Source organism: Cuculus canorus, chromosome 2 (genome assembly GCF_017976375.1).
Source record: "Cuculus canorus isolate bCucCan1 chromosome 2, bCucCan1.pri, whole genome shotgun sequence".
Classification (NCBI taxonomy): Eukaryota; Metazoa; Chordata; class Aves; order Cuculiformes; family Cuculidae; genus Cuculus; species Cuculus canorus.
Window position 1 is genome coordinate 161290704 of NC_071402.1, and position 11372 is coordinate 161302075.

At 60.4% G+C, this 11372-nt stretch overlaps 1 protein-coding gene across 1 annotated transcript; it reads right to left on the reverse strand.

Moving 5' to 3' along the window:
• Nucleotides 1–2582: 2582 nt before the first annotated feature.
• ZNF467 (zinc finger protein 467) lies at nucleotides 2583–11078 on the reverse strand. The gene is made up of 4 exons (XM_054058457.1): nucleotides 10688–11078; nucleotides 7602–7701; nucleotides 4824–5081; nucleotides 2583–3896 (listed from the first exon to the last, which is right to left on the reverse strand). The coding sequence occupies exons 2-4, from the start codon at nucleotides 7678–7680 to the stop codon at nucleotides 2866–2868; spliced, it is 1368 nt and encodes a 455-aa protein (XP_053914432.1). The 5' UTR covers nucleotides 7681–7701; nucleotides 10688–11078; the 3' UTR covers nucleotides 2583–2865.
• Nucleotides 11079–11372: the final 294 nt, after the last annotated feature.

Genomic DNA, 11372 nt, shown 5'->3' on the forward strand with positions numbered 1-11372 from the left:
TTGAGATCCCTTCCAACCCAACCCATCCCATGGTTCCATGATTCCAACTTTCTGTCAATCACAACCCCCAGATCCCATCCCTGGAGGTGTCCAAGGCCACCATGAATGGAGCTTTGGAGCAACCTGAGCCATGGGAGGTATCCCAGGATGATCTTTGAGGTCCTTCCAACCCACCCCATGGTTCTATGATTCCAATGGGACATCAAACAGAACCCCCAGATCCCATCCCTGGAGGCATTGAAGGCCACATTGGACGGTTCTTGGAGCCCCTGATCCAGTGGGAGGTGTCCCTGGTTGGAACTGGATGAGCTTTGAGGTCCCTTCCAACCCAACCCATCCCATGGTTCCATGATTCCATGGTGCCACCAACCACAACCCCCAGATCCCATCCCTGGAGGTCTTGAAGGCCATGTTGGACGGAGCTTGAAGCAACCTCATGGCACGGAAGGTGTCCCTGCTTGGACCCGGATGACCTTTGAGGTCCCTTCCAACCCACCCCACCCCACAGCTCCATGATTCCAACGTACCACCAACCGGATCCCACCCCTGGAGGTGTTGAAGGCCACGTCGGATGGACCTTGGAGCCCCTCATCCAGTGGGAGGTGGCCCTGCTTGGCCTTTGAGGTCCCTTCCAACCCACCCGCGCCGACGGTTCCACCATTTCCCCACCGAGCTCCCTCCCGGTGATGCCACCCCACCTCACGCCCCCTTTGGTCCTTCCCAAACTGGGCCAAAAGTCGCTTTATTGCCCCTTCCCCCTTCATCCCAACCTCAGTACCACCACGCCGGCGTCTCCGGTGACCGACGCCGCGCCGGGACCACCTCCTTTCTCCTCAACCATGAGTTGAAGCTCCCCGTGATCCCTCCACCGCCGCTCCCGCTGCGGCCACCACTCATCCTCACGGCTTGAAGACCACTTCCCAACCCAACGTTGGCCATCGTTGACCGGCGCCGCAGCCAACGGCTCTCCGTAAGAGCTCCACGGCACCGTCCCCACCTCGGAGGTGGACAGCGGTGAGCGCCGACGCCCAACTCTACGGCGGGACGGCGCCGTGGGTGCTTTGGTGAGCATCACTGAGCATCACTGTATGGTGAGGAACCATCACTGTAGGATGAGGATGGGATGGAGGAACCATCACTGTAGGATGAGGATGGGATGGAGGAACCATCACTGAATGGTGAGGAACCATCACTGTATGATGGGGATGGGATGGAGGAACCATCACTGAATGGTGAGGAACCATCACTGTATGATGGGGATGGGATGGAGGAACCATCACTGAATGGTGAGGAACCATCACTGTAGGATGAGGATGGGATGGAGGAACCATCACTGTAGGATGGGGATGGGATGGAGGAACCATCACTGTAGGATGGGGATGGGATGGAGGAACCATCACTGTAGGATGAGGATGGGATGGAGGAACCATCACTGAAAGGTGAGGAACCATCAATGTATGATGGGGATGGGATGGAGGAACCATCACTGTAGGATGGGGATGGGATGGAGGAACCATCACTGTAGGATGAGGATGGGATGGAGGAACCATCACTGTAGGATGGGGATGGGATGGAGGAACCATCACTGTAGGATGAGGATGGGATGGAGGAACCATCACTGTAGGATGGGGATGGGATGGAGGAACCATCACTGTAGGATGAGGATGGGATGGAGGAACCATCACTGTAGGATGGGGATGGGATGGAGGAACCATCACTGTAGGATGAGGATGGGATGGAGGAACCATCACTGTAGGATGGGGATGGGATGGAGGAACCATCACTGTAGGATGAGGATGGGATGGAGGAACCATCACTGTAGGATGAGGATGGGATGGAGGAACCATCACTGAATGGTGAGGATGGGATGGAGGAACCATCACTGTATGGTGAGGATGGGATGGAGGAACCATCACTGTACGTCCACACCGGGCACCGCCCCCACGCCGGGACCACCTCCTTTCTCCTCAACCATGAGTTGAAGCTCCCCGTGATCCCTCCAACGCCGCTCCCGCTGTGGCCACCACTCATCCTCACGGCTTGAAGACCACTTCCCAACCCAACGTTGGCCATCGTTGACCGGCGCCGCAGCTCAACGGCTCTCCGTAAGAGCTCCACGGCACCGTCCCCACCTCGGAGGTGGAAAGCGGTGAGCGCCGACGCCCAACCCTACCGCGGGACGGCGCCGTGGGTGCTTTGGTGAGCATCACTGAGCATCACTGTATGGTGAGGAACCATCACTGTAGGATGAGGATGGGATGGAGGAACCATCACTGTATGGTGAGGAACCATCACTGTAGGATGAGGATGGGATGGAGGAACCATCACTGTAGGATGAGGATGGGATGGAGGAACCATCACTGAAAGGTGAGGAACCATCAATGTATGATGGGGATGGGATGGAGGAACCATCATTGTAGGATGAGGATGGGATGGAGGAACCATCACTGAATGGTGAGGATGGGATGGAGGAACCATCACTGTAGGATGAGGATGGGATGGAGGAACCATCACTGTATGATGGGGATGGGATGGAGGAACCATCACTGAATGGTGAGGATGGGATGGAGGAACCATCACTGTAGGATGAGGATGGGATGGAGGAACCATCACTGTACGTCCACACCGGGCACCGCCCCCACGCCGGGACCACCTCCTTTCTCCTCAACCATGAGTTGAAGCCCCCCGTGATCCCTCCACCGCCGCTCCCGCTGCGGCCACCACTCATCCTCACGGCTTGAAGACCACTTCCCAACCCAACGTTGGCCATCGTTGACCGGCGCTGCAGCCAACGGCTCTCCGTAAGAGCTCCACGGCACCGTCCCCACCTCGGAGGTGGAAAGCGGTGAGCGCCGACGCCCAACTCTACGGCGGGACGGCGCCGTGGGTGCTTTGGTGCCGCAGGAGATGCGTTTTCCGGCTGAAGGCCTTCGCGCATTGGGCGCAGGCGAAGGGGCGGTGCCCGGTGTGGACGGCCTGGTGCCGCGCCAGGTTGGTTTTGGAGCTGAAGCTCTTGGCGCACTGCCCGCAGGCGTGCGGCCGCGTCCCGGTGTGCACCGCCTGGTGCCGCGCAAGGTGCGATTTACGGCCGAAGCGGCGCCCGCACAGCTCGCAACCGAACGGCCGCGTCGTCGCCGCCGCGCCGTGACCTTTCCCGGCAGGCGACGAATCATGGCGGCGCCAACCCGAGGGGCGCTCGGCGCTCACCGCAACGCCAACGCCGTTATGGCTCAACGGTTCAAGGCAAGAAAAAGGTTTGGCGTCCAAACACGGCGGATCGAACCGCCGGCACGCGGCCGCCATCGCGTCGGCGAAGGCCTCAGTGCGCGCCGGCGTCGGTTTGGCGTCGTCGGCATCGGCCGCGCGGTGGAGGCGCTGATGGCGCAGGAGATGCTGTTTGTGGGCGAAGCGCCGCCCGCAGCGGGCGCAGCCGAAGGGGCGTTCGCCGGTGTGGGTACGGTGATGCCGGACCAGGTGGGTCTTCTTCCGGAAGCGCCGCCCGCACTGCGCGCAGGGGAAGGGCCGTTCGCCCGTGTGCGTCTTCTGGTGGGAGCGGAGGTGGATCTTCTGGCGGAAGCGGCGCCCGCATTCGGCGCAGGGGAAGGGCCGCTCGCCCGTGTGCACCCGCAGGTGCCGCGTCAGGTGGGCCTTCTTCCCAAAGCGCTTCCCGCACGTCCCGCAGGAGAACGGGCGCGGCGGAGACGCCGACGGGAGGACGTCGACGAGGTCCCGGTTGGCCAACGGAGGCCATGGCGGCGCCGAGAAGGCGGAGAAAGAGAGGTCGGAGGAGAGCAAAGGCTCCGCTTTGAAGGCGGTGAGAGGAGGAGGAGGAGGAGGAGGAGGAGGAAACTCCTCGGAGTCGTCTTCAACCTTCACCGTGCGAACCAGGGTGGGATCTGCGGAGATACGCGGAGATGGGGATGGGATGGAGGAACCATCACTGAATGGTGAGGAACCATCACTGTAGGATGGGGATGGGATGGAGGAACCATCACTGTAGGATGAGGATGGGATGGAGGAACCATCACTGTAGGATGGGGATGGGATGGAGGAACCATCACTGTATGGTGAGGATGGGATGGAGGAACCATCACTGTATGGTGAGGATGGGATGGAGGAACCATCACTGTAGGATGAGGATGGGATGGAGGAACCATCACTGAATGGTGAGGATGGGATGGAGGAACCATCACTGTAGGATGAGGATGGGATGGAGGAACCATCACTGTAGGATGGGGATGGGATGGAGGAACCATCACTGTAGGATGAGGATGGGATGGAGGAACCATCACTGTAGGATGAGGATGGGATGGAGGAACCATCACTCTATGATGAGGATGGGATGGAGGAACCATCACTGTAGGATGAGGATGGGATGGAGGAACCATCACTGTATGGTGAGGAACCATCACTGTAGGATGGGGATGGGATGGAGGAACCGTCGCTGAATGGTGAGGAACCATCACTGTAGGATGGGGATGGGATGGAGGAACCATCACTGTAGGATGGGGATGGGATGGAGGAACCATCACTGTAGGGTGAGGATGGGATGGAGGAACCATCACTGAATGGTGAGGATGGGATGGAGGAACCATCACTGAATGGTGAGGAACCATCACTGAATGGTGAGGATGGGATGGAGGAACCATCACTGTAGGATGAGGATGGGATGGAGGAACCATCACTGTAGGATGAGGATGGGATGGAGGAACCATCACTGTAGGATGAGGATGGGATGGAGGAACCATCACTGTAGGATGGGGATGGGATGGAGGAACCGCTGGGGACCTCTTGACCCAACCCCACCCCAAGTCCGCCCTCACCTGAGCAGCTTTGCTCCGGTTCCTCTCCGTTGCCCTCAGAGATGTCCTCCACCTTGGGGACCAGGAGCAGCCCTGGGGAGACCGAGGGGGCAAAGCCGGGGTCTCCTTCAGCTCCAGAGCGGCTCCCGGACCTCATGGAGACCTCGGAGACCACGAGAGGTCCACGGCGGTGCCCACCTGAGCCGGCACAGCCCGGCGCCTCCACCTCCTCCGTCCACTCGGCCAACAGGGACGGCTCCAGCTTGGCCACGGGGGGACCTGGGGGGGACGGGACCTTCCATGGATCCACCCTCTCCAGAACCCTCTGGAGACCCTTCCTGCTCTCCATCCATGGATCCAACCTCTCCAGAACCCTCTGGAGACCCTTCCTGCTCTCCATCCATGGATCCAACCTCTCCACACCCCTCTGGAGACCCTTCCCTCTCTCCATCCATGGATCCAACCTCTCCACACCCCTCTGGAGACCCTTCCTCTTCTCCATCCATGGATCCAACCTCTCCAGAACCCTCTGGAGACCCTTCCTCTTCTCCATCCATGGATCCAACCTCTCCACACCCCTCTGGAGACCCTTCCCTCTCTCCATCCATGGATCCAACCTCTCCACACCCCTCTGGAGACCCTTCCTCCTCTCCATCCATGGATCCAACCTCTCCACACCCCTCTGGAGACCCTTCCTCTTCTCCATCCATGGATCCAACCTCTCCACACCCCTCTGGAGACCCTTCCTCTTCTCCATCCATGGATCCAACCTCTCCACACCCCTCTGGAGACCCTTCCCTCTCTCCATCCATGGATCCAACCTCTCCACACCCCTCTGGAGACCCTTCCTCTTCTCCATCCATGGATCCAACCTCTCCACACCCCTCTGGAGACCCTTCCCTCTCTCCATCCATGGATCCAACCTCTCCACACCCCTCTGGAGACCCTTCCTCTTCTCCATCCATGGATCCAACCTCTCCAGACCCTCTGGAGACCCTTCCCGCTCTCCACCCATGGATCCAACCTCTCCACACCCCTCTGGAGACCCTTCCTCTTCTCCATCCATGGATCCAACCTCTCCAGACCCCTCTGGAGACCCTTCCTCTTCTCCATCCATGGATCCAACCTCTCCAGAACCCTCTGGAGACCCTTCCTCTTCTCCATCCATGGATCCAACCTCTCCAGACCCCTCTGGAGACCCTTCCTCTTCTCCACCCATGGATCCAACCTCTCCAGAACCCTCTGGAGACCCTTCCTCTTCTCCACCCATGGATCCAACCTCTCCACACCCCTCTGGAGACCCTTCCTCTTCTCCACCCATGGATCCAACCTCTCCACACCCCTCTGGAGACCCTTCCTCTTCTCCATCCATGGATCCAACCTCTCCACACCCCTCTGGAGACCCTTCCTCTTCTCCATCCATGGATCCAACCTCTCCACACCCCTCTGGAGACCCTTCCTCTTCTCCATCCATGGATCCAACCTCTCCAGAACCCTCTGGAGACCCTTCCTCTTCTCCACCCATGGATCCAACCTCTCCACACCCCTCTGGAGACCCTTTCTGCTCTCCATCCATGGATCCAACCTCTCCACACCCCTCTGGAGACCCTTCCTCTTCTCCACCCATGGATCCAACCTCTCCACACCCCTCTGGAGACCCTTCCTCTTCTCCACCCATGGATCCAACCTCTCCAGAACCCTCTGGAGACCCTTCCCACCCTCCATCCATGGATCCAACCTCTCCACACCCCTCTGGAGACCCTTCCTCTTCTCCATCCATGGATCCAACCTCTCCACACCCCTCTGGAGACCCTTCCTCTTCTCCATCCATGGATCCAACCTCTCCACACCCCTCTGGAGACCCTTCCCGCTCTCCATCCATGGATCCAACCTCTCCACACCCCTCTGGAGACCCTTTCTGCTCTCCATCCATGGATCCAACCTCTCCACACCCCTCTGGAGACCCTTCCTCTTCTCCATCCATGGATCCAACCTCTCCACACCCCTCTGGAGACCCTTCCTCTTCTCCACCCATGGATCCAACCTCTCCAGACCCCTCTGGAGACCCTTCCTCTTCTCCATCCATGGATCCAACCTCTCCACACCCCTCTGGAGACCCTTCCTCTTCTCCATCCATGGATCCAACCTCTCCAGAACCCTCTGGAGACCCTTCCTCTTCTCCATCCATGGATCCAACCTCTCCACACCCCTCTGGAGACCCTTCCTCTTCTCCATCCATGGATCCAACCTCTCCACACCCCTCTGGAGACCCTTTCTGCTCTCCATCCATGGATCCAACCTCTCCAGAACCCTCTGGAGACCCTTCCTCTTCTCCACCCATGGATCCAACCTCTCCAGAACCCTCTGGAGACCCTTCCTCTTCTCCATCCATGGATCCAACCTCTCCACACCCCTCTGGAGACCCTTCCTCTTCTCCATCCATGGATCCAACCTCTCCTCACCCCTCTGGAGACCCTTCCTCTTCTCCATCCATGGATCCAACCTCTCCTCACCCCTCTGGAGACCCTTCCTCTTCTCCATCCATGGATCCAACCTCTCCACACCCCTCTGGAGACCCTTCCTCTTCTCCATCCATGGATCCAACCTCTCCAGAACCCTCTGGAGACCCTTCCTCCCCTGAAGAACCTCAACCCTTCCACCCAAGTTGATGTCCTCCATGATTGGATCCCTCCATCTCCTCACTGGGATCATCGATGAACCTCCAGAGCTCCTCTCCCAGTTCTCCCAGTTCTCCCAGTTCTCCCCATGGTGGGGGTTGAGGACCCCCCCGTGTCCCACCTTGCCCGGCGCCGGGGGGGACCCCGATGGCCGCTGGGACCCCGCGGTGCGACACCACCGCCGGGAAGGTCTCCCTCATGGCACCACCGCCGCCGGAACGCTGTGGGGGGAGAAATGGCTCCCAGTGCTCCCAGTTCATCCCAGTCCATCCCAGTCCCGCCCTTCCCATCGCTCCCAGTTCTCCCCAGTGCTCCCAGTTCTCCCAGTCCATCCCACTCTGCCCTTCCCATCGCTCCCAGTTCTCCCAGTCCATCCCACCCTGCCCTTCCCATCGCTCCCAGTTCTCCCCAGTGCTCCCAGTTCTCCCAGTCCATCCCAGTCCTGCCCTTCCCATCGCTCCCAGTTCTCCCAGTCCATCCCAGTCCCGCCCTTTCCATCGCTCCCAGTTCTCCCCAGTGCTCCCAGTTCTCCCAGTCCATCCCACTCTGCCCTTCCCATCGCTCCCAGTTCTCCCAGTCCATCCCACTCTGCCCTTCCCATCGTTCCCAGTTCTCCCAGTCCATCCCATCCCCGCCCTTCCCATCGCTCCCAGTTCTCCCAGTCCATCCCAGTCCTGCTGTTCCCATCGCTCCCAGTCTCCCCATCGCTCCCAGTTCTCCCAGTCCATCCCACTCTGCCCTTCCCATCGCTCCCAGTTCTCCCAGTCCATCCCACTCTGCCCTTCCCATCGCTCCCAGTTCTCCCAGTCCATCCCAGTCCTGCCCTTCCCATCGCTCCCAGTTCTCCCAGTCCATCCCACTCTGCCCTTCCCATCGCTCCCAGTTCCCCCAGTCCATCCCATCCCCGCCCTTCCCATCGCTCCCAGTTCTCCCAGTCCATCCCACTCTGCCCTTCCCATCACTCCCAGTTCTCCCAGTCCATCCCACTCTGCCCTTCCCATCGCTCCGAGTTCTCCCAGTCCATCCCACTCTGCCCTTCCCATCGCTCCCAGTTCTCCCAGTCCATCCCAGTCCCGCCCTTCCCATCGCTCCCAGTTCTCCCAGTCCATCCCACTCTGCCCTTCCCATCGCTCCCAGTTCTCCCAGTCCATCCCACCCTGCCCTTCCCATCGCTCCCAGTTCTCCCAGTCCATCCCAGTCCTGCCCTTCCCATCGCTCCCAGTTCTCCCAGTCCATCCCAGTCCCGCCCTTCCCATCGCTCCCAGTTCTCCCAGTCCATCCCACCCTGCCCTTCCCATCGCTCCCAGTTCTCCCAGTCCATCCCACTCTGCCCTTCCCATCACTCCCAGTTCTCCCAGTCCATCCCACCCTGCCCTTCCCATCGCTCCCAGTTCTCCCAGTCCATCCCACTCTGCCCTTCCCATCACTCCCAGTTCCCCCAGTCCATCCCACTCTGCCCTTCCCATCGCTCCCAGTTCTCCCAGTCCATCCCACTCTGCCCTTCCCATCGCTCCCAGTTCTCCCAGTCCATCCCAGTCCCGCCCTTCCCATCGCTCCCAGTTCTCCCAGTCCATCCCACTCTGCCCTTCCCATCGTTCCCAGTTCTCCCAGTCCATCCCACTCCCGCCCTTCCCATCGCTCCCAGTTCTCCCAGTCCATCCCACTCCCGCCCTTCCCATCGCTCCCAGTTCTCCCAGTCCATCCCACCCTGCCCTTCCCATCGCTCCCAGTTCTCCCAGTCCATCCCAGTCCTGCCCTTCCCATCGCTCCCAGTTCTCCCAGTCCATCCCAGTCCCGCCCTTCCCATCGCTCCCAGTTCTCCCAGTCCATCCCACTCTGCCCTTCCCATCGCTCCCAGTTCTCCCAGTCCATCCCAGTCCCGCCCTTCCCATCGCTCCCAGTTCTCCCAGTCCATCCCACTCTGCCCTTCCCATCGCTCCCAGTTCTCCCAGTCCATCCCACTCTGCCCTTCCCATCGCTCCCAGTTCTCCCAGTCCATCCCATCCCCGCCCTTCCCATCGCTCCCAGTTCTCCCAGTCCATCCCACTCTGCCCTTCCCATCGCTCCCAGTTCTCCCAGTCCATCCCACTCTGCCCTTCCCATCGCTCCCAGTTCTCCCAGTCCATCCCACTCTGCCCTTCCCATCGCTCCCAGTTCTCCCAGTCCATCCCACCCCGCCCTTCCCATCGCTCCCAGTTCTCCCAGTCCATCCCATCCCTGCCCTTCCCATCGCTCCCAGTTCTCCCAGTCCATCCCACTCTGCCCTTCCCATCGCTCCCAGTTCTCCCAGTCCATCCCACTCTGCCCTTCCCATCGCTCCCAGTTCTCCCAGTCCATCCCACTCTGCCCTTCCCATCGCTCCCAGTGCTCCCAGTCCATCCCACTCTGCCCTTCCCATCGCTCCCAGTTCTCCCAGTCCATCCCATCCCTGCCCTTCCCATCGCTCCCAGTTCTCCCAGTCCATCCCAGTCCTGCCCTTCCCATCGCTCCCAGTTCTCCCAGTCCATCCCAGTCCTGCTCTTGCCATCGCTCCCAGTCTCCCCAGTGCTCCCAGTCCCTCCCACCCCTGCCCTTCCCCTCCCTCCCAGTCCTCCCAGTCCTTTCCTGTCCCTCCCAGTTCCCCCCAGTCCCTCCCACCCCTCCCTTCCTGCCTCCTCCCAGTCCTCCCAGTGTCCCCCAGTCCTCTCCACACTTCCCGCTCCCGCCCTTCCCATCCCTCCCAGTCCTCCCAGTCTCTCCCACCACTGCCCTTCCTGCTCCCTTCCCAGTGCTCCCAGTTCCCCCAGTCCCTCCTACCCCTGCCCTTCCCAGTGCTCCCAGTTCCCCCAGTCCTCCCAGTGCCCCCCAGTCCCTCTCCCACTTCCCATCCCTCCCAGTCCTCCCAGTCCACCCCAGTTCATCCCACTCTCGCCCTTCCCATCCCTCCCAGTCCATCCCTCTCCCAATTCCCATCCCTCCCAGTCCTCCCAGTTCCCCCAGTCCATCCCTCCCAGTCTCTTAACATCCCTCCCAGTCCGTCCCACCTCGTCCCAGTTCCCCCCCCGCCACTCCCCGGGGGTCGCGGTTCCTCTGCTCCTCTTTCTGATCCCAGGTTGGTCCTGAACTCGATCCGGATCCCAGTCCGGATCCTCACTCTTCCCCCCAAACCAGGTTCCCATCCCAATCCCGATCCGGATCCCGGTTGCGACCCCAGTGCTGCTCCCGAACCCAATCCGGATCCCAGAGCTGCTCCGGAATCCACTCCTGAACCCAATCCGGATCCCAGAGCTGCTCCCGAATCCACTCCTGAACCCAATCCGGATTCCAGAGCTGCTCCCGAATCCACTCCTGAACCCAATCTGGATCCCAGAGCTGCTCCCGAATCCACTCCTGAACCCAATCCGGATTCCAGAGCTGCTCCCGAATCCACTCCTGAACCCAATCCGGATCCCAGAGCTGCTCCCGAATCCACTCCTGAACCCAATCCGGATCCCAGAGCTGCTCCCGAATCCACTCCTGAACCCAATCCGGATTCCAGAGCTGCTCCTGAATCCACTCCTGAACCCAATCCGGATCCCAGAGCTGCTCCCGAATCCACTCCTGAACCCAATCTGGATCCCAGGGCTGCTCCCAAATCCGGTCCGGAACCCAATCCGGATCCCAGTGCTGCTCCCGAACCCAATCCGGATCCCAGAGCTGCTCCCGAATTCAGTCCGGAACCCAATCCGGATCCCAGAGCTGCTCCGGAATCCAGTCCTGAACCCAATCCAGATCCCAGTGCTGCTCCCGAATCCAGTCCTGAACCCAATCCAGATCCCAGTGCTGCTCCCAAACCCAATCCGGATCCCAGAGCTGCTCCGGAATCCACTTCTGAACCCAATCCGGATCCCCGTGCTTCTCCGGAACCCAATCC

Coding starts and splice junctions, on each gene's coding strand:
- ZNF467 (XM_054058457.1), bottom strand. CDS start 7,680: ATGAGGGAGACCTTCCCGGCGGTGGTGTCGCACCGCGGGGTCCCAGCG. Junction 5,082..7,601: donor CCCCCCCGGCGCCGGGCAAG/GTGGGACACGGG, acceptor CGTCCCCCCCAG/GTCCCCCCGTGGCCAAGCTG. Junction 3,897..4,823: donor ACCGGAGCAAAGCTGCTCAG/GTGAGGGCGGAC, acceptor GTATCTCCGCAG/ATCCCACCCTGGTTCGCACG.